The following is a 24,064-nucleotide window of genomic DNA, read 5'->3' on the forward strand; positions in this document are numbered from 1 at the left end:
CAACATGCTAGGTGGAGAGAATGTTGGCCAAATCTCCGCTTGGAGTGAGCGTCCTCACTCCGACGGCCAGCAAATCTGCACTAGAGACCACTGTTCAGTCCGTAGGTCTCATGTGGAATGCGAAAGTGGCCCCCAACCCCCGACGCTCATACCTAATCCCCACCCCGAGTTAGTAGGTGGCCCTCCTATAGGGGTTAAAATAGGCACTATAGTAAGGCTCTCTCTCTCTCTCTGCCTGAAACAGGCTGTCTGGGACTATCGTGGATGGCGGTAATCCTTTTCAGGCCTGTAACGCAGTCCATAACGCGAGGTTGGAGTTGTAGTTATTAGCCGCGATAGCAGCCGCGCTAACACTGCGGCTGTTTCGCCGCACACGATACACAGGTTCCCGCTTTACATATGCTCCGCCCCGACTCCGCCCCCTGAATACCAAATGACTAATTTGCATTCGCGTTAACAGCTGTTAACGCGATTTGCGAATTTATCGCACGCGGTAAAGTGCTTGGAAAATGAGGCCCTTAGTTTGCTATGCCTCTGTTTATACACAGATATTTAGAAATGTTATCCTTTGATTAGATCATAATTAGACCAACATATGTTATTTAAAAACAAAGTTGGATTTATATTTATAATTTGAATTATTATGGTGTAATTATATACCTATTTTTGTTGTCTAATATTGAAAAATCAATAAAAACTTTAAATATTAAAAAAAAAAAAAAAGAAAAAAAAAAAAAGAAATGATAGACACAATCAAATACCTCCAAGGAATAAATATATAGGAGGCAGGTCTTTTTCAACAAAATGGAAGCTATGGAACAAAGGGGTTATGGGATGAGGGTGAAAGGGGTATACTCATTAGTAAGCTAAGGAAATATTTTTGTTATAGAAAATATAACATAACATATATAACATAAAATATACATATAGAAAGGATGGTGTACATATGGAACAGCCTCCTCTCAAGGTGGTGGAAACAAGAACAGTACTGGAATTCACGAGTGAATGAGACAAGCACAGAGAATCTCTGAAGGGACTATAAAGCTTAGCAGGAGATGTGGATGGGCAGACTGGATGGGCAATATGGTCATCTACTATCATGTTTTATGTTTCTATAGATAACTTTATCCAGATAATTTTATCCAAGTATACTTGGATGTGCAGCTAAATATTCAGCCAAAATTATTCAGGTTACTTTATTTGGATAACTTCTCTGTTCTTCAGCTTACTAAATATTGATCTCTATCATACCTTGTGTATCCCAGGTCAAATGGGGTCTTAGTTTTTATGGGGTCCTGTTTAACTTACTCATTTTAGTTACTGGCCCCAGTTATAATGCAGTCAATAATCAATCATCTTTAAACAACTGTGTTTTATTATTTACATTCTGCCCTCATGCAGAATGTAAATAATGTAGGAATGAAGGATAAATATCATCTCCCTTTGTTACAGTTTTTGGAGACATGCAGAATAGGAACTATATGTTGTATCTGGCATGAGGATGGCTTTTGGGTAGAGTGAAGTCACCTACCTATAACAGGTATTCTCTGTTGACAGCAGGACAAAACAGCTACACGAGTGGGGTGATGTCATCTGATGGTGCCGGCATGGACTTGCTCAGAAAATTTTTGAGCATGTATGGAAGTTTCTATGTGAGTCCTCTCATTACATTCACTAGCTGAACTTCAAATTTAAGGGGAGGAAGATGGATTGTTAGTTTTGTCTTGCTCTCTATGGAGAACACCTGATGCAGGTAATAATTTTACTTTTTCTGTAGACAAGCAGGATGAAAATCAGTCACAAGAATGGGAACTCACAAGTTGAGAGTTGTAATAACCTAAAATCTCTCATTTTATTTTTTTGCAGCCTGCTGAAGAGATAGGCTGGAGAGTTGAAGCTGATAGTCTATTTTGTAATATGGGAGATTGTTACATGGGTAGATAATTCCCATTTGTCAATAATCCTACAAGCCTTTCCAGACAGACTATGCTAACTCAACTATGACTGAATCATGTGATAGCTATGTTTTATCATGGCCTAGGCATTCCTTTACTTTATATTTTATATCTATCCTTTTGGCCACAGGCTGTGTAGAGAGAGAAGCAACCCACATTTTGGATTGTAGATCTATCAGAGCTTATGCACTGGAACAGCAATCCACTGTTTTGGGGCATTTGTGCGCTTTTAAACACCTAGAAACTCTTCTGTAGGATTTGAGTCTTCTGTAAAATAAAAATAGATTGTGCCATCTTTTGAAAGAAGACCGAATATGACAAATTGTCAGGTGGACTATTTCTTCTGGAGATGTCAGGATAGGGAATCAAGAGGAATAACTGGTGAGTCTGGAAGATCAGAAAGAGAATGAGAAAAATTTCCCCGAGATTCAGAATCTGATTTGATATATGAATGGGGGACACACTGAAGGCATCTCTCTATTTCTTGAAATGGCAAGATTGGTGATGAGGATTCCAATCGTTGGGAAAATGTTTCTAACACTGAAGCAGTTTCTCCAGGGAGACTCTTAATATCTGACATGTATTTGACTTACAAAAAGAGAAATTGTTTTTTTTACTCAACACATAATTAAGCTCTGGCATTCATTGCTAGAGGATGTGGTGAACGCTATTAATGTAGCTGCATTTAAAAAAATTTGGACAAGTTCCAGGAGTTCAGTCCATTAACCATTATTAAGGTAGAGTTTCAGAAATCCACTGCTTATTCTTGGGATAAGCAGCTTGGAATCTACCCCTTGGGATCCTGCCAGGTACTTGTGACCTGGATTGGCCACCGCTGGAATCAAAATACTGAGCTTGATGGAAGGCAAGTCTTAAAATTCTATTTGGGGGAGAAGCTAATGAAGAGATATCCAATTCTGGTACTAGAATTGGAAAGGAATCTCTCTTTAGATCTGATGTGGATGGCACAGAGTATTTCGGCACAGTCTGCTTTAGCTCCAAGCACCTCGATGCCATGTGTTTCAGCACTGTGCCTCTTGGGCCCACGTGTGTCAGTGCTAAGGAATTTAATGTTGAAGACACCAAATGCTTGTGAGTCCTGTGCGCTAGCTTTTGGTCCAGATGTTGCAATTTGTGATTGGATGGCAATCTTTCCCGTTCTCTGAGAGAGAGAGGTTAAGTGGACTCTCCTGTGGCATTTTGGCGACACTGACCTTTTTTCATTTTGTACTGATTTTTCCAAAGGGGACGATTCATAGGTCAGCTTGTATTGGCAGTACCTAATGGTCCACTGTGACATTTTTCCATAGGCCTCACAGCTGGTAGTATTATGTAAGGGACCCAGGCATCTCAAATAATTTGTGAAATTCAACTGAAGCCATTCTGTGGCTGGATTTGGCTAGAACTAGAAAGGTTGTTGATTTGACTTAGCGCCACTATATAAAACAAAACTACCTCTGTCTTTTCTTTATGTTTTTTGAAAGACAACTTGAAATAATCAGATTGAGAATTGAATGAGTAAAGTTTTATGAGAAAAATACTGCAAAATAACCACAGTCTGATGAGAGCAGTCTTGTCTGTTTGCATCATCAGAAGAAATATGATGAGATTCATGAGGACTTGTGCGCCATTGTGAACATGCAACAGAGTAAAGCTACTTTCTGAATTTAGAGAGAGCAGGTCCAAGCAGGCAACATCGAATGATGTTACCCCTTGTGTTGATTTTTGTCCTGCTTGTCCATGAAGAATTAGAATTTGTTCTACCTTTCTGTTCTGGTATTTTTGGCATCTATAAAACTTGCATTTAGAGGTTTATGTATCTTTGTCACTGTTTTATATATTTTGCATTGTTTACCATAGCATCGTGGGTCATCTTACTATAATATTTTGTTTCTTCGTTATCAGATTAATAAGCTGTACACCGCCATAGATGAATCTCTCTCAAAAAGGCAGACAACAAATCATAATGAAAAACTTTAACTATTATTAATTCCTATGGTTTAAATTCAGCTCTCTTGGGGAAAATTCTATCAGGCTTATTACAGGAAACAATTTTTGTCTGTGTTTTTATTTTTTTTGTTTATTGACCAACTGAGATGTTGGCAACCCCTAGCACGCATGCCACCTACCTACCACATGGGCATTTTTGCCAGAACGCTGCAGCCTGCCTTCCCCCAGACCTCATTCTCTTCATCTTCCTCCCTCCCCTGGACCTATGATCATTCCTGTGGCAAACCTCAATGACAGTGGTAGTATATTCAGCAATAATGAGGGAGCATGGTATGGGAGACTAAACCAGTGTGCATTTCCAGGCCCCATCTCCTACACAAGTACATAGGGGATGGGGGCTCTTGAGTGCAGCCTAGCTTAGTAAATAAAGGCATTATCTTATATAAAAATGATTTCTCACATTATTTTCTAACTTTAATGACATACCTGTATGCTCATACTTGTGTCTCAGTAATGAACTACTTTTTTGGAATATTTTATCACATAAATCACAGGCATACATTCCATTTTCTGTTTTTCTCATTTTCTTCTTAGGCGGGGTTGAGTCAGAATCATTTTGGTCTTCCACATTTGAAACTCCTTCTGAACTAGTGTCTTGTCTTTCTTCCTAAATATTAAACATATACTATATTTTAGTTAAATACACAGATCATATCTAAAAGAGCGGCAGTAAAAAAAAAAAAAAAAAAAAAGAACTTAGCATTCTTCTATAAAGTTTATAAGAGAAATTAATTATTGCAGATAAGAATGTGCTTTTTTGTAATCTTGACAATAACTAACTAGATTTTTCTTGGTTTTAACATTTTGTAGACAGAACAAAGACCTCAATCCTTGCTTTCTCATTTATAAACATTTTCTATACATATAATATATACAGATAAAGGTGAATTTTCACAACATTACGGGCCTGATTTCAAAGAGCATTTACATACTTAAAATTGGGTTTTATACGTGTAAATGCACCTCACCCATATAAATGGACTTTTGTTATTGCTACAATATATGTCATTGAATTGTCCATAGTTATACACGTTTAAGTGTACTATGTGCACATAAATGGCTTTTTAAAATTGCTATGATATTTATTTATTTATTTTTAATTTTTATATACCGATGTTCCTGTAAAGAATACATATCGCACCGGTTTACAAGGAACTGAACAGTCGCCTCCAGGGCGGAAATACATTAAAACAGTCGCCTCAAGGCAGAATACATTAACACAAGTATACAGGTGATACAAATGATACTATGTTACATTTACATGTGTAACTCCTTTTAAAATTATCTCCATTGTAAATAAAAGTTTTCATATATGTGTAAGTAGCTTCTACTCGTGTACTCCATATTTATAAAGTAAAAAATATGCATGTATTTTCACTTTTGCATGCATATTAATATGCAGTCTAAAGGCATTCCAGAATGAGGCCAATATGTACGCATGCAAGTTGCTATCTTAAGACAATTGTGTGCATACGCTTTCCAACTTCCTCACGTATTTATACACTTCCAATTTATCTTGCATAAGTAATATTAAACATGTTTATTGTGTAGTACTGAGTGGGAGATCTGGATAGACAGGGGGGGGAAGATATTTATTGTAAAACTGACATTAAAGAATTTTAGACCTTATACGCGATGAAAATTCTAACAAGAGGAGTTGATTTGTACACTGCAGTCTCTGCTAGCTGCATGTACAAATCAACTCTTCATCACTTATAAGGTCTAAATTTATTTGATGATGTCAAGTTTACAAGGAATACCACTGAATATTTCTGTAACACCACCCCCCCAAACCCCAACCCACTTCCCAAAAACTTACCCTGAATCAAAGTGCCCCCCTTAAAACCTACATGTGTACTTTATAAAATAGGGCATATCTTTGTGCACAGCGAGACACACGTTTATGGGCACATCACGGCCCTTTTAAAATCTACCCGCAAGTCCTGATTTTCTGTCATGAGTAAAAAATATGCATGTATATTTTTTAAATAGGCGGGTAAAGTACACACGTTCACGATGTATTGAAATGCATGGTTTCGATGCATTGCATGTCTGTGTGTATGTTGTGTGGGTAAACATATGCATTCTTTATAATATGCACATATATGTTACGTGCATTTTATAAAATACTGTGGTAAAACTATGCTGACCCCATGCACTTGCATATGATGCCATATACAACTGTTTGAAAGTTACCTCGCTCATACTATTACTGTAGATATACATTTTATTATTTTGTTTAAAACATACTGTACCAAGCAACAAGTTTGGATTGTTTCTGTACAAAACAGGAACTTTCCAACAAATATATTTGCTTTATCTTGGCTTCAAGTAACATATTACTAATTTATAAAGTTTACAGTTTAGTGGAATAGCACTTTCACTATCTTTATAGTATCACTCAGTTTGTATACTGAAAAATGTAACATCATACCTGATTTCCATTAAGTTGAGCCTGTTTTTGTGATAATTCTGGAATAATAGCACTAGTTGTAGTTGAATATGTGTAAGTCACTTGAGGGATCAGAATGGTCTGCTTATTGGCAGCCAGAGCTCTTAAGCATGGAACATTATTCTGGTCAGTAATGGCAACAATTGTAGGTAACTGGGCTGTGACTGCAGGTATAGCAATATTTATGGCATTGGCACTTGGTGTGTTTACAGTTATAGATGGTTCAGAGTCCGTAACACTGTCTGTCTGAGGAGGTTCTTTTTTTGCACAAGTTAAATTCAAAGGTTCTTCTTGAACACAATAAACACTATTCTGGTAAACACTAGTTATGGTAGATCGCTCCAGTAAATCTCCATGCTGCTTTGGTAGTGAGAGATCAAGAGGTTCTACTTGTGGCTCTTCTTGAACACCATCAGCTGAAAACACAAAATCCTGTGCATTTTTCACTGAAGACAGGTTTAATGGTGAAGGGGAAGGGGTATTCCTTGAACCATTTACCGTCAGTGATACAACTGGTGAAGTTTGGGATTTAATTATCTTTAGAGAACTTTGAGAATTACTTGCACTGTTTTGCAGTTCATTTGAGTTTGTACATCTGGCATGGTCATTATTTGTTGCAATATTTAATTTGCCTGTTTCTGGAGAAGATGGCCCAGAAGACTGAACAGAAATTTCTCCAGCTTGCATTTTCTGAAACCATTTTTTTACTACATCTAGTGGTAGATTAACAGAATCTGCAATTTTTGAAAGTTCTTCTGCACTTGGCTGTGCATTTAAAGCATAATATGCTTTCAGAAGAGATAAAAGGTTTTTTAAGGGTGGCTGATTAGGATTTAAATTGTCCCCTATGTCTGAAGTAGGCGATTCAGACTTTGTTGCTTCAATTCCACTGAGCTGAGGAAGCTGAATGGGGTGTTTTAAATCGTAGTGCTTAATTTCTTGAAGTGCATTGAGATCACCTGGGCAGTCTTCACAAAGAAGGCAAGTGCTATTACTGTTTTCTCCTTCAAAGTTTGAATCTTTCTCAGATTTGATTGTGAGATCTTCTGGTAGTTTTTCAGTTTTACAAATCTCTGGTGGGACTGAATTTTCTTTTTTCAGATTCTGTGGAACAACCTGAAGTTGACTAGGTGGCTCTAGACTGTAGTTAATGATAATTTTTGTTGTTCCATCTTGATCAACTAAAGGAAGACTGATAGCTGAAATGAGGGAATGGCCACCTTGTATGGATGCAGAGTTCATTGCTCCTGGTTCTTTGGACGAAAGATTAGCATGATTGTTCTCTAATACTTGTCTTATTACATTACCATCCACTGCCACTTTAAGAACATTCTGAATATCACTTAAGTTGATGCTTATGGGAGAAACAAGACCCATAGTTGGTAGAACAACAGCTTGCACCACACCCTGAGGAGAACTGGTTGCCTGTAATGGGCTACCACCACTAAAAACCCCATTTTGCAAAGGGGTTGAACAATTGATTCCTGAAGCAACTACTATGGGCTTAAATTCATAATCCACAGGTTCAGTTTTAATTTGGTTAATTGGAAGTTGTTCTTGTAACGGTTTGTTCTCCATTTTCTGACGTATCTGTGGTCTTCCTGGGCTTTCTGGAGAAGCTGAAAGGGATGGTGAAGAACACTGCGATGTTTTGAGCCCAGAACGTACTCTGCCATTTACAGGCATCAACCCAATGCATTTCTTACTACTAATGTGTGAACTATAAGAACCAGAATGGGAAAAACGTTTCTTGCAGTTTGGGCATTCATATGGCTTCTCTCCTTTATATGAAAAGAAAGGAAACAAGAAAAAATAATTATATTCCTATAAATTATTATACTTTGAGGGTCATTTTCAAACAGCCAGCATAGGCTAAATTCTATGGGTACTTTTTACCCACAGACTTTAGCCAGAATTTTCAGAGGATTTATGAAAATGAATCTGCTTTGAAAATTCACAAGTATGCATGATACATGCACAAAGTTATACTTTCTAGAGAGCATATGTAACTGTGCATATGGATTTACATGTATACTTTTAGAAATGAAAATTATGTGTAAATTCTGATCCTATCCCACTTCTGCCCATCTCCCAACGCCCGGAACGCCTGTTTAAAATGCATGAAATTGTGTTTAGCACATATTTTTAAACACATATCTGCCAAGGATATTTTCAAAAAGCCACTCACCCACCTAAAAACAGGTTTTAGGCATGTAAGTGCCTTTGAAAATTATCCCCATTATGCCTATGTTGAATCAATGTCATTATCATAAAAATGTCAGCAATTGTGCTTAATATTTTTAAGTCCTAATAGGACTCAGAAAATGTTTTTAGCTACAGGTCTACTTCAGTTGCACATGGGAAATAAAGTCACTAAGGGTGGCTCAGTGGTCCTATTCATGCAGCCATCCAAGATACATTTAGATTTGCATTTCTACATTGTGGTTGTACCAAATGTAAGTTCTGCTAATTAATTAAAAATGAAACCATATACTGAAATTAAAGTTTACTCTATCATTAATCAGATCACATTTATTAAATAATGAATATGAGGACCTCTATTTTCAATTTTTATTTTCTTCTTCCAGGGAATTTATCAGGCTATTAAAAAAAATGAACAAAATGGGAGAAATCAGTAGAAATAAATGACTTGTCATTTTTATGGGTAAATATTTTTTATTCTTGTAATAAACACTAAGAAATTCCCAGGAAAATAAAATAAAAACTGAAAATGAAGGTTCTTATGAATAGAGCAGTAGGATTCTATGCTTTATGAACAATGTTTGTAAAAACCTTTTTGAAATAAATCATAGCTAAGAACATTTTTTGAACAGAAAAAACATTTCATAATTTATACCCATAGCTATTTAACAGCCATTAAGAAATATTAAACATTAATACAAACTTTCTAATTATAATTATGTATTTTCACTTTTTTCATTGTCCAAAAAGGTGATTCACTTTGATTGAATCAGGAAAACGTTCTGTAAGAAAATGAATACCTGTAAAGCAAATCTGCCTACCTGTAAACAGATGTCCTTTGGTGATAGCAAGACAAATCAGCCACACAAGTGGGGTGATGCCACCCAATGGCACCAACCTAGAGCAGCACTCTCAGAGCTCAGAAAGTCAGTCTGGGCATGCATGCCATGGTAGTTCAAGAACCAGCTTCGCATGCATCAGTTTTCAGTTCCTTCCTAGCTAAGTTCTAATTCTACGGGGAGCTGGGTGGTATTGTATGCTATGTCCTGCCGTTCTACTATTTGAGCAAATGGAGGGTCCACTACTAAAGCCTACAGTTCAACTACTGTTCAAGTTGATGTAACAGCTATGAGGAAAGTGTCTGCCATGAATTTTTGTTTTCATTTGTTTCCATAAGCTCAAAGGGAAAGATCATTAATCTTGACAAAACTAGGTTAAGATCCTACTACATTTTAGGTGGTCCAAGAAAACAGTTTCCATTTGAAACCATAGGAATGCCTTGTAGATGATTTTCTTGCTGCCAGTAAAACTGTTTTAACTTCTGATGAAAAGGGCAAGGCATTTAAGATTATGCACTCAATCTCCAAGTTGATAGAGAGCGAAGATTTGAGTGAAGAAAAGTTCACTTGCATTGTATTAGAAGACATGGAAAAGTCGGGAGGTGAATAGGCTGAGCCACTGACATCCTTAGGAGCCAGGAAAACCTAGGCTGGTACAGACATAACAGATTAGAATTTTTGCCTCGTCCCATATCTTATCTTGTTTTAGATATCAAAAAAATTGAAGGAAAGGTATACATTAGGCCCTCTGGCCAGAGAACTGTGAATGCATCTGACGCTAAGGCTTTTGGAACAGTATGTCAAAAGCTTGTAGTTTAACACCACCACAAAGCGATCCACTTGAACTTCCCATTGTTGAAATATGGCTTATAGATTGTAGTCATGGAGAGACCATTCGTGAAGTTAAAGGTGACAGGTTAAGGCTTCATCTGCCACAAAGTTGTATTTTCCAGTAAAGTGTATGGCAAAAAGAAAAATCTCTTTGTATTGCCTAAGTCCATAATTTAATACCTTTCTGACACATTCAGAAACTCATACCTTTGTTTGTTTATATAGCACATGGCTACAATATTGTTTGAATTTTTAGACTTTTTCTTTTATGAATGAATCAAACTACAAGTGCCTTGAAAATAGCTTTCATTTCTATCCTGTTTATATGACAACTCTTTTCTTATGGTTCAATATTCTTTGAGAATACAGGATGCCTAAGAGTCTTCCCCAGGCCTGAGTGGATGCGTCAGTCAACAAATTTAACTTAACTTGGGAAAATGAAATAACTGACCCAATTAAAGACTAGATGGGTGATTTCGCCACTTCAGAGAATCACAAAGCAGAGGGGTTATTGGCATCTTGTGCAATAGTGGTTGAGAATGTTGATTCCAGCATTTCTTTAGGTATCAGTGTGGTAACCTCGTGTGCAGTCATGTGAACAGTGTTGCATGTACTGTGGCTGCCATGTATTCAAGGAGTTCCATAAACCCTCTTGCTGATACTGAAGTGAGAATGAGAAGCTTGTCAATGAACAAAGATTGGACATCTTCTGCCCTGGAAGGAGGCCTTCCATGCCAGAGTATCCAGATGAGCTCTTATGAATTCCAGCTGGTGAACAGGTAACAAATAAGATTTGTCGGTAATTTAGAATTAGTCCTAGAGAGAAGAGTTCAAATCATAAAAGTCATAGACCTTTTGGCTTCTTTAAAGACCTTATTGATATTAACCACTTATCTAAGTATGGAAACACCAAGACATTGTTCTTTCTTAGATGAGCTGCCACTACTGCTAGGCATTTGGTAAAAGATTCACAAGGCTGCTGAGATGCCAAAGGATAGAACTATGTTCTGATAATGGTTGCTCTCTATCACTGGTAAACAAAGTTTTTGTTTCCTTCAGGCTTTTTGGTGTTCCAACTAGATTTTTTGATGCTGATCACAGATCTTACTTCGAAATTTGTACATCACGTAAGGTTTTTGAGAAACGGCCACTTTTGTGTTACAATAATTGTGAAATTTTAAAACAATCTCTTGAACATATATTTTCTTGCTGGATAGTAGTTTTTATGATTTTTAAAATTCATGTCGTATTTGTGAGTGCCATAAGCAACGTAACATGTAACAGAGACTAACTTTTTAAAAAAAATATACCAAGAAACTCTGCCTGATCATGTCAGAACTTGCTCGGGCAAGCCCCAGCTCGGCTGCAAGATTCCAACTTGTTTCCATAACGACACAGCCTTATATAAGCAGCAGCAATGAGTAGTCTCCTATGCAACGTCTGTGTGAATGAGCGAATCGTATTGCTAAAACTGTTGAGTTTTAAGCTTGTGGATTTAATTTCATATACTTTATGAAATGTCATGCCAATGTCGTAATAGCCGTGACACATTTTGTTACATCTGTGGTGATTTTACTCTGAAAGCACAGAAAAGGCGTATGACTGCATTCATTAAGGCGGCAAAATTGTCCTGGTGCAAAATTGGCCACCAGGACAGAGCATGGGCTCCTCATATATGTTGCGCATCTTGCGCCAGTAGTCTGCGAGCTTGGCTGAAAGGTGTGCGGCCATCCATGCCGTTTGCCATCCCAATGATATGGAGGGAACAGAAAGATCATATAACTGACTGTTTCTGGTGCCAACATTGCCATTATAGCTTATGCTGCTACAGACACGTAACAATGTTTAATGTATATCACACTTTTCTGGCAAATGGTATGTGAATCAGACATAATAATGGTGAGATTACTTACCTGATAATCTCGTTTTCCTTAGTGTAAACAGATGGACTCAGAACAAGTGGGTATAGTGTGCTCATGCTAGCAGTTGGAGGCGGATCTGACGTCAGCATGGGTACATATACCCCCACAGGAAGTGAAGCTCTTCAGTAATCTTCCTTGCAAAAGCTGTTATGGATATATGTGTACTGACGATCAATGAAATAGTGAAAACAGGATTCCCCTGACCGATTGATAGTAGCTGGAGACCGCCAGCATTCCCAACCGGAAGGCATCGACACCTGGTAGAGTGGACGCATTCATGTAAGAAGTGATAAGGCTTACCTGGAATCGGTGAAACCAATGTATACAGGCAGCTCGGCGGGATGCTGAGTCCATCTGTCTACACTAAGGAAAACGAGATTATCAGGTAAGTAATCTCACCATTTCCTGTTGTGTAGCCAGATGGACTCAGAACAAGTGGGATGTACAAAAGCTTTACTCCCGGACTGGGCGGGAGGCTGCCTGAGGACTGCCTGAGGACCGCCCTCGCAAATGCTGTGTCCTCCCTGGCCTGGACATCCAGACAGTAGAACCTGGAGAAGGTATGGAGGGAGGACCACGTCGCCGCTTTACAGATTTCTGCAGGCGACAACATCCTAGATTCTGCCCAAGATGCTGCTTGGGCTCTGGTAGAATGGGCCTTGACTTGTAGAGGCGGGGACTTCCCGGCCTCTACGTAGGCCGCTCTGATGACTTCTTTAATCCAGTGGGCGATGGTGGGCCGAGAGGCCGCTTCTCCTTGTTTCTTCCCGCTGTGAAGGACGAACAGATGGTCCGTCTTTCGTACTGTTTCTGTCATTTCCAGATATCTGGGCAGCAATCTGCCGATGTCGAGATGGCGTAGCAAACGCCCTTCTTCTGATTTCTTCAAACCCGCCGTGGTAGGCAGGGATATGGTCTGGTTGAGGTGAAACTGTGAGACTACCTTAGACAAGAAGGATGGAACTGTGCGAAGATGGATAGCCTCTGGAGTGATTCTCAGAAAGGAATCACGGCAAGACAGTGCTGTAGCTCTGAGATGCGGCGTGCTGAACATACAGCCAGCAAGAACACCATCTTCAAAGTGAGAGAACGGAGAGACAGGCCCCGAAGGGGTCTAAAGGTGGATCCCGTGAGGAAATCCAAAACTATGTTGAGGTCCCACAAAGGCACTGGCCACTTCAGAGGCGGACGAATGTGCTTGACTCCTTTCAGGAAGCGAGAAACATCTGGGTGCGTGGCAATGGTCTTGCCATCCCTCCTGGGACCGTAGCAAGACAGCGCAGCCACCTGAACCTTGATGGAGCTGAGGGAGATACCCTTCTGAAGTCCATCTTGCAGGAAATCCAAAACAATAGAGATTGTGGTCGCATGCGGATTGGTGCCGTGAGTGTCGCACCAGTCTTCAAACACTCTCCAGATCCTGACATAGGTGAGGGATATGGAAAACTTGCGAGCTCGGAGGAGTGTATCTATCACTGGCTCCGAGTAACCTCTTTTCTTCAGTCTAGCCCTCTCAATGGCCAGACCGTAAGAGAGAATTGAGCTGGATCCTCGTGAAGGATGGGACCTTGACGTAGCAGGTCCCTGAGAGGAGGCAGGGGAAGGGGCTCCCCTGCCAGTAATTTTCTCATGTCCGCGTACCAGGGTCTTCTTGGCCAATCTGGTGCCACTAGAAGAACTGGGCCCCGGTGCTTCTGAATCTTGTGGATGATGGCGCCCAGCAGAGGCCACGGAGGAAAAGCGTATAGCAGAGTCCCTGGAGGCCATGGCTGAACCAGGGCGTCGATCCCGTGTGAGAACTGGTCTCGCCTGCGGCTGAAGTATCTGGGAACTTGAGCATTGGACCTGTCCGCTAGTAAGTCCATGTCCGGAATTCCCCCAGTGATCCACAATCATCTGGAAGACTGTGGGCGACAGCTGCCATTCCCCCGGATTTAGGCTTTCTCTGCTGAGGAAGTCTGCCGAGGTGTTGTCCTTCCCGGCAATGTGGACGGCGGAGATGTCCTGAAGATTCGCCTCTGCCCAAGCCATCAGCGGGGCTATCTCTAGGGACACCTGTCGGCTTCTGGTTCCGCCCTGACGGTTGATGTATGCCACCGTGGTGGCGTTGTCGGACATAACTCTGACTGCCCGATTCCGCAGTCTGTGAGCAAACTGCAGGCAGGCTAACCGGACTGCTCGTGCCTCTAGACGGTTGATGTTCCACCCGACTCTTCTCTGTTCCACCGCTCTTGTGCGGTGAGTTCTTTGCAGTGTGCTCCCCAGCCGCTCAGGCTGGCATCTGTGGTGAGCAGAGTCCACGTGGGGAAGGACATCTTCGACCCCCTGCTCGTGTGGTTGGACTGCAACCACCATCGTAACTGGGTCCTCACTCTGGCCGGCTGAGGCAGGTGCGTGGAATAATTCCGGAAGCGGGGGCTCCAGCGATAGAGCAGGCAGTGTTGTAGAGGCCTCATATGGGCCCTTGCTCAGGGCACCACTTCCAGGGTGGAGGCCATGAGGCCGAGAACCTGCAGATAATCCCAAGCTATGGGCCAGCTGGCTCCCATCAAGGACCGGAGACGCGTCTGAAGTTTTAACCTTCTCTTGGTAGTGAGACTGACTGTGTCTGCCTGGGTGTCAAACTGTACTCCCAGGTATTTCAGTGATTGGGAAGGCTGTAGGCAACTCTTGTTGAGGTTGACTACCCATCCCAGACTTTCCAGAAGGGCGATCACTCTGTTGGTTGCCCGATGGCTCTCCTCCCGTGATTTCGCCCTGATCAGCCAATCGTCCAGGTAGGGATGGACGAGGATTCCTTCCCGTCTGAGCGCCGCAGCTACCACTACGACCACCTTGGTGAAGGTCCGCGGCAACGTGGCTAACCCGAAGGGCAGAGCCCGGAATTGGAAGTGGCGTCCCAGAACCTTGAATCGTAGGTAGCGCTGATGATCCGGATGGATCGGGATATGCAGGTAGGCTTCTGACAAGTCTAAGGCCGTGAGGAATTCTCCTGGCTGGACTGCGGTCTTGACTGAGTGCAGAATTTCCATGCGAAACCTCGGGACCCTTAAGTATCGATTGACTGACTTGAGATCCAACACGGGCCGGAAAGTGCCCTCTTTCTTGGGTACCATGAAATAAATGGAATAATGTCCAGAATTCATTTCCCATGCAGGTACTGGGATGATGGCTTTCAAGGACAGGAGCCTCGCCAGGGTAGCTTCCAAGGCTGCCTTCTTGTGTATGGGACACGAAGCTTCCACAAACCTGTCCGGAGGGAGATGATGAAAGTCCAGATAATACCCCTCTCGGATGACGGCGAGGACCCACTGGTCCGACGTTATCTCGACCCATCTGGGGTAGAAGAGGGTTAACCTGCCCCCTATAGCTCCGTCCCCCGGATGGATCGGCGGATTCTCATTGGGAGGCGCGGCCGGGCCCTGAACCCGAGCCGGCTCCCCTCTTCTGCTGTTTGGGCCGAAAGGACTGGTTCCTGGCCTGAGGACGAGGTGCCTGGTAGCGACCCCTATAGGGAATGAAGCGTTGGGACCTTCTGCCTCTGGATGGCCTCGGAAAGGCGCGCTGGTTCCTTCTGAACCTGTCTTCCGGCAGTTGAGGTATTGGAGAGGCACCCCATGTGCTGGCTAGTTTATCTAGGTTGCTGCCGAACAGGAAAGAACCCCTAAAGGGCATTCTGGTGAGGCGTGTCTTCGAAGGAGCATCGGCTGACCAATTCCGTATCCAGAGCTGCCTCCTGGCAGCCACAGAAGATGAGATCCCCTTGGCTGTTGTACAGACTAGGTCGGATGCAGCATCCGTGAGGAACGAGAGAGCGGACTCCATGTCTGCTGCCGGAGCATTGTTCCTGACTTGTGATAAACAGGAACGCGTCACCACTGTGCAGCAGGTTGCGATTCGCAAAGACAGAGCTGCTACCTCAAATGTCTGTTTCAGGATGGCGTCCAGTCACCGGTCGTGAGGTTCCTTGAGGGCCGCCCCCCCCCTCAACTGGAATGGTAGTGCACTTGACCACCGCGCTAACCAAGGCGTCCACCTGAGGGCACGCCAGCATCTCCTTGATTGCCGGATCCAGGGGGTACATGCCTATCAGGCCCCGACCCCCTTTAAATGAGGCCGCACGTGCAGCCCATTCCAGATCTATTAGTTGCTGTGCGGCTTGCAAGAAGGGAAAATGGTGGGCTGTAGGACGAAGACCTTCCAGCAGAGGGTTCTGTGTAGATGGCACCGTAGTTCTGGGGCCTGAAATATCCAACTCCGCCAGGCACTGAGATACTAGGTTGGAGAGATCTTCCTTGGGGAAGAACCGCCTCATGGTTCGATATGGCTCAATCCCCGAGGGAAGTTCCCCCTCCTCGGAGGGTTCTGATTTGGTCTCCGAGACATCAGGGTCCGCCTGAACCGGACTGCTCGGAGGCGGGTGTGCTTGCCCACGAGAAGGGCGCGAAGGTCCAGGGGCAGGATCCGCTGGAGCAGCCACAGGAGCAGCAGCAACAGCAGGGCCTGGATGGGAAGCTGATTGCATCTGTACAAAGGCATGGATCCCTTTAAAGAGATCCACCCAGGAAATGGAGATGGTCTCAAGTCTACGGGGAACCAGGTCCCCCGGTATCCCAGGTTGTTCGACACTACCCGCGAGATCCGGGGTGGCCCCTGGGGAACTGTCAACAAACCTCGGTTGAGTCTGGTCCTGGCCCGAGGCTCCCACTGCCTCCTCACATTGGGCACAAAGGGAGTCTGGCTCCTCGCTGTGCGTGGCCCTAAGCTGGCATGCTGAGCAGAGGCCGAGGGCTTTCATGCCAGAATCAGGAGGCGCCGCCGCCAGAGACGCTGGGGCGTCAGAATGTTCCATCGCTGAAAAAAAATATGCGCGCAAGAATATCGGCAGCAATATGCGCTCAATACAATATGCGCTCAAAACCATATGCGCTCAATAATATGCGGCAGCAATATACGCTTAATACAATATGCGCTCAATAATATGCGGCAGCTATATACGCGTAATACAATATGCGCTCAATAATATGCGGTTAGTAATTTACGCTAAATGGTAGACAACATACGCTCCAAATATGCGCTCAATACGATACAGGCGCCTATCATGGGTGCTCAATACCTTAACAAGGCCGACAAAATGGCGACCTCCGCGGCATGCCGGATACAGGCAACACCGCCGATCCTCATACCTCGGAGACCAAAAGTAAAAGATATATGCCTTACCTGATCCTTGGCGCTTCCCGGCTGAAACCCAGGCGGTCTCCGGCTGCGGGGGGAGAGGGGAAATACCTTCGCCGCCGTGCTTGAGGAATGCACCCGCTGCCTCCCAAGTCCACACCGGGACCGAGGTGCCTCTTAGCCCGCCCAAGCCTCGCTCGGGGGCTGGGTCCCTGCCGCGATTCGGCCACCGGACCGAGGCCAAAACCTCCGAGGGATCGCGGAAATCACCCCGGGAAACTCAACTGGGGGAGGGACCGAATGGAGTGCGGGGCTCGATGTTCCTGTAGAAATTTAGTAAGTAGAAAGTAGAAAATAGAAAGAAGATTGGAAACACGCTCAGCGAGCGTGCAGGCTCTCCAAACTGCTTTGGAGACTGAAATTACTGAAGAGCTTCACTTCCTGTGGGGGTATATGTACCCGTGCTGACGTCAGATCCGTCTCCAACTGCTAGCACGAGCACACTATACCCACTTGTTCTGAGTCCATCTGGCTACACGACAGGAAAATGCATATTTGTGTTCAGCTTGTTAAAATCTACTTGTTTCACCGAAGGTTGTGGAGGCAAAATGTTCCCAGAAATTTGTTTACCAGTGAAATCTGAGGTACTTTCTGTGAATTGGATGAATGGGAATGTGTATATAAGCATTCTTGAAATCCAATGTAGTCAAGCAATCATTCAACTCTAAAAGAATGATGGTGGAAAATGAATTGATCTTGAATTTTTCTAGTTTGAGAAATATCTTCAAATCACTTTTAATGCAGTACATGTGAAGTCCTGTCTTCTTGAGGATAAGGAAGTATTGTTTCTCTCCATTAAAGGAACTGATTTTATTGCTTGAGACAAGACAGATATTTCCCCTCTTATCATGGGTAACTGTTCCTTGGGAATACAATGTGATGTATGGTGAGACATGGATAGCAGAATCTCAAAATTTAAATAATTAGCCTTTTTGGATGATACTGGATACCATTGGTAGGTTATGAACATGGACTATTAGTGAAATAAGTGTTATAGCCTTCTCTTCCTTGGAAGACAGCTGTAGTAAACAAAAACAAAAAAAAAAAACCCCTCCATGCTTGTTTTTGATTTGACTATTGGATTGACTTGGTCGGAGAATGGTTTGTCATATGTGGTCAGAATGTGTCTGCTGCTATAGTTGATGCTGATGATACTGCCTTTAATAATAGTAACATACAAGATGCCTACGAGAATAAAAGTATTGCTTCCAGTAGGGTAGATATTTTCTTTTGAGAGCTTGTTAGGTTACCGGTAACTGTAGTTAGTGTTTGTAATGTTGTGCATTGTTCTTTTAGGATGTTCACCATATCCTTTATGATGCAAGGTGCATCTGCCAGATTTTCATAGAAGTCATTCCATATCAAGTGGACCGCGGTCCACACTCAACCTCCCCCAAATCGAACACAATTTTGCAGAGATTTTCTCTAGGGTCTTAAACAAAATCATACTAAATTTGGCACCTGGATCTCCATTGGTTGGAGAGCTAGAGGCAGTTAAATGGAGGTAACTTCTGAGTATCATGCGGCATGCAACCTAAAATGGCCATTTTGTCCAGGTGCTGCAGCCTTACAATACCTCTCAGGGGCCTGAAATTTTGTGGATTAGTACTACCCCTCATGGTAAGTTCCAGTGCAAAGTTTGGAACATAAAGTGAGCTTGCCTCCCTTATTATGGGCCAGCAAAGTATGTGAAAAATTTAACAAAAGAAATATAAGGCCTACTTTGACTCCTCATTGTTCATGACCTATACTTTGATTCAGGCCCTGACTGGACCAATAGTCATGCCCATGGCATATATGTGTAAGATTTGCATTAAGAGGCTTTACAGGCAACTGGAAGCAAAGATATAATTACATAAAGACATAATGTCACTTTTTTATGCACATTTTTGCCAATTTTCAGGTGCATTTGAAAGAGCATCTTTTTTTTGTAAAAAAAAGTCACCTTGTTTCATTTTGGATCGGATTTTGCTTTGGTCAGAATTAAGGGCCCAATGATATGCATCATTTGCATGTGTGAGCAGACTGTTAAAGAGAGGCATCTTTGGTGCTCTGCTGTGTAACACATAAATGAGCTAGAGACGTGACATTTTACAGTACAGCGAAGCTTGTTGGGCTTACCATACTTGTAGCTCATGACGCATCTTGCTTTGACATACTTTTATAAATGACCCCTCAAAATGGACATTTTATTGTGCTGCATTTACTGCATGCAAGCCTGAACATGCAAAAGTATCACCTTCACGAGGAACTATGGTAATGTCATATTAGCAGTGTGTTGTGGCAGAGATTTGGGGAACATGCCCTGACCTGTAACACCATTGTGCTCTTTGTGGTATCAAACACTTTTTTGTCCCAAAAGAGGGCACTGAAGCAATAGACCTGTTCAGGATGAGAGGTTTAGCAAAGATCATATAGTTGCTGTCTCAAGGGAAAATCATCAATTCAAGCCCATTGATGCAACTAAAATTTACATTAGCAAAATTTCAAATGTCGTCATCTCATTCATTGCCAAGTGTTCTAGAACAGGAATGTGAATATTTTCCTGCCTTTCAAGATTCCAGTTCCAACCTGGTCAGTATTTAGCTTGCATCTATGATTATTCCCGGTGGATTGACCATATATGTGAAATCTCAATTGAGGAACATGATGGCCTGGTCAATTTCTTGCACCCCCAAGGTCCTGCTAGTTCATTTTACTGGTTACCTGTAGAGACACCTGTTAGGTTCCAGAACATATTATTGCTACTCTTGATGGACCCTTAACAACTTCGGTCCAATAAAACAAGATGGTAAATGGTCAAGCGTAGCCACAGCAAACAAAACAAAAGCAAGACTGTATGTTGTGGAAAGAAGTTCCTTTATTGATGTAATTAAACAATTCTGTGCGGCAGTAGACATAGACACGCGTTTGACTAAGAAAGGACTTTATACTTCTATAAAGGTCCCTAACTATATAAAAAAGTGTTTGAAGATTTATTTCTATCCACTTTTTTCTCTAAGTATCGATATATACATGAACAATTGTATATTATAGGGATGTGCAGAGGGACGCCATACGTTGCATTTGGGATTCGGATTCGTCGGGGGGCAGATACATTAGATTCGGCCTTATGGTGCCCTGATACATTAATACATCGATTCCTATTCGTTTCCCCGCTAAAGTTAAATTAACTACAACCCCACACCCTCCTGACCCCCCCAAGACTTAACAAAACTCCCTGGTGGTCCAGCGGGGGGTCCGGGAGCCATCCCTGCACTCACACCCTCGGCTGCCGTTTCAAAATGGCGCTGATAGCCTTTGACCTACTATGTCACAGGGGCTACCGGTGCCATTGGTCAGCCCCTGTCACATGGCCATCGGCGCCATCTTGTGCTCCTACCATGTGACAGGGGCTGACCAATGGCATCGGTAGCCCCTGTGACATAGTAAGGGCAAAGGCTATCGGCGCCATTTTGATTACTGGCAGCCGACGGCCCGAGAGCAGGAGGTCGCTCCCGGACCCCCGTTGGACTTTTGGCAAGTCTTGTGGGGGTCAGGCGGGTCCCCCAAGACTTGCCAAAAGTCCCTGGTGGTCCAGCAGGGGGTCCGGGAGCCATCCCCTGCACTCACACCCTCAGCTGCTGTTTCAAAATGGCGCCGAAAAGCTTTGACCTACTATGTCACAGGGACTACCGGTGCCATTGGTCAGCCCCTGTCACATGGCCATCGGTGCCATCTTGTGCTCCTACCATGTGACAGGGGCTGGCCAATGGCATTGGTAGCCCCTGTGACATAGTAAGGGCAAAGGCTATCGGCGCCATTTTGATTACTGGCAGCCGACGGCCCGAGAGCAGGAGGTCGCTCCCGGACCCCGGTTGGACTTTTGGCAAGTCTTGTGGGGGTTAGGCGGGTCCCCCAAGACTTGCCAAAAGTCCCTGGTGGTCCAGCAGGGGGTCCGGGAGCCATCCCCTGCACTTACACCCTCGGCTGCCGTTTCAAAATGGCGCCGAAAGCCTTTGACCTACTATGTCACAGGGACTACTGGTGCCATTGGTCAGCCCCTGTCACATGGCCATCGGCGCCATCTTGTGCTCCTACCATGTGACAGGGGCTGACCAATGGCACCGGTAGCGCCTGTGACATAGTAAGGGAAAAGGCTATCAGCGCCATTTTGATTATTTATTTATTTAGCACTTTTATATACCGAATTTCCAGTAACAGAATTACTAATCAATTCGGTTTACATTCTAAACAATAACAATGACAAGTTGATGTCTCACAATGAACAGGTAGTTAGAACTTGGATACAGATATATGGGGTTAATAACATAACGTAAACGTTACGGAGTCTAGTGAAGGCTGGAGAACAGATGTTCGGCATAAGGCTAGGTTTTTGATTTTAGACTGCATAAAGATAAGCAAATGACATGAGAGTTCTTTAGGGGGTAACCAATGAAGGGATCATTGGAAGGGATTTCTGGCAGCCGACAGCCCGAATGCAGGAGATCGCTCCTGGACCCCCGCTGGACCACCAGGGACTTTTGGCAAGTCTTGCGGGACCCGCCTGACCCCCACAAGACTTGCCAAAAGTCCAGCGGGGGTCCAGGAGCGAACTCCTGCACTCGGGCCGTTAGCTGCCAGTAATCAAAATGGCGCAGATAGCCTTTGCCCTTACTATGTCACAGGGGCTACCGGTGCCACTGGTCAGCCCCTGTCACATGGTAGGAGCACAAGATGGCACCGATGGCCATGTGACAGGGGCTGACCAATGGCACCGGTAGCCCCTGTGACATAGTAGGTCAAAGGCTATCGGCGCCATTTTGAAATGACAGAGAGGGTGTGAGTGCAGGGGATGGCTCCCAGATCCCCCGCTGGACCACCAGGGAGTTTTGGTAAGTCTTGGGGGGGGTCAGGAGGGTGGGGGGCTGGTTTAAATTGGGTCCTTTAGACGGCCGAATAATTCGGCGGATTCGGTGTATTCGTGGGGAATCGCGATACGTTTCGCTTCCCCACGAATACAACGAATAGGGCCCTATACGTTGCGGATTCCCAATTCGTAGGGAACGAATGCACAACCCTAGTATATTATTGCTTGAATTAAAGACAAAAGAGCCCCTGATGCAGCCTATTAGGAGAAACTAGGCCAGAGACGGGCTGGTTTTTTTGATTACATCAATAAAGGAACTTCTTTCCACAACATATGGTCTTGCTTTTCTTTTGTTTCCCATAACAACTTCATCAGGCAGGTAATACATTTATTTACTAGTCACTTTGTCACGCATTGATGGGAAATTCAAAAGCATGTGCAAGGCAGGAAAAAAAGACTAAGTGAATTTTTGTGAAATCTGCAGTTTAATTCTTGTTTGTAGTGTCTTGCTTTTTTTTTTGTTTTATGCTTTAATAAAAGCTTGGAAATCTGTGGCTGGTACCTTGTCTGGCTGTTTGGCGTGGTCCCTAGGCAACGGGGTTGTCAATTTTGCTGAACTGGTAGTGGCTCAGCCACCACCGACCAATGGAAGGTAACTAATCAGCATACAAACTTTTGCACTGACTGATGACTAATAAATTAAAATATGTCTAAACAAATATGTGTCAAAAGCTAAATGTGTGGTCCAAGGTAAACAGAGCTGCATTGTAAAATTTCACATCTCTAGTTCATTCACATAGGGGCGGATTTTCAGAGCCCTGCTCGCCTAAATCCGCCCAAAACCGGGCGGATTTAGACGAGCAGGGCCCTGCGCGCCGGTGAGCCTATTTTACATAGGCCTACCGGCGCGCGCAGAGCCCCGGGACTCGCGTAAGTCCCGGGGTTCTCCGAGGGGGGCGTGTCGGGGGCGTATCGGGGGGCGGGCCCGGTCGTTGCGGCGTTTCGGGGGCGTGTCGGCAGCGTTTTGGGGGCGGGTACGGGGGCGTGGCTACGGCCCGGGGCGGTCCGGGGGCGTGGCCGCGCCCTCCGTACCCGCCCCCAGGTCGCGGCCCGGCGCGCAAGAGGCCCGCTGGTGCGCGGGGATTTACGCCTCCCAGAGGGAGGCGTAAATCCCCCGACAAAGGTAAGGGGGGGGGTTTAGACAGGGCTGGGCGGGTGGGTTAGGTAGGGGAAGGGAGGGGAAGGTGAGGGGAGGGCAAAGGAAAGTTCCCTCCGAGGCCGCTCCGATTTCGGAGCGGCCTTGGAGGGAATGGGGGTAGGCTGCGCGGCTCGGCGCGCGCCGGCTATACAAAATCCATAGCCTTGGCGCGCCGATCCAGATTTTTAGCAGATACGCGCGGCTCCGCGCGTATCTACTAAAATCCAGCGTACTTTTGTTTGCGCCTGGAGCGCAAACAAAAGTAGGCTATTCGCGCTCCTTTTAAAATCCGCCCCATATTTCACAGTTGGGTGCCAAAGATGGCTTTTTTTTGGAAATAATTTTTTTATTGAAAGTTTTCAGGTATTACAACCATAAACAAATCACTCTCGATCCAAATCAGAGAAATCACCACCATCTGCATACCTCCCTTCCCATCACCCTCCCCTCCCGCCACCCAGCAATTGGGAACATTATAAAACTAAAACAGAATAAAGTACAAAAAGTCAATCCTCCATTCACATATAAGAGGGAGTGACCTGCATCCTAGAGTTCAGTTTAAGAAATGTTA

General features: G+C 43.8%; 1 protein-coding gene across 2 annotated transcripts in view; it reads right to left on the reverse strand.

Moving 5' to 3' along the window:
- The window catches only part of ZEB1 (zinc finger E-box binding homeobox 1), a 730,328-nt gene that overhangs the window by 69,733 nt on the left and 636,531 nt on the right, over positions 1–24,064 (reverse strand). For both annotated transcript variants that reach the window (XM_029588597.1, XM_029588596.1), the window contains 2 exons: positions 6,400–8,198; positions 4,392–4,572 (listed from right to left, as the gene is read on the reverse strand). In XM_029588597.1, coding sequence (XP_029444457.1) covers positions 4,392–4,572; positions 6,400–8,198 — 1,980 coding nt within the window. The remainder of the gene's footprint in view (positions 1–4,391; positions 4,573–6,399; positions 8,199–24,064) is intronic.

The sequence above is a fragment of the Rhinatrema bivittatum genome, chromosome 2, assembly GCF_901001135.1.
Source record: "Rhinatrema bivittatum chromosome 2, aRhiBiv1.1, whole genome shotgun sequence".
In the NCBI taxonomy this organism is placed as follows: Eukaryota; Metazoa; Chordata; class Amphibia; order Gymnophiona; family Rhinatrematidae; genus Rhinatrema; species Rhinatrema bivittatum.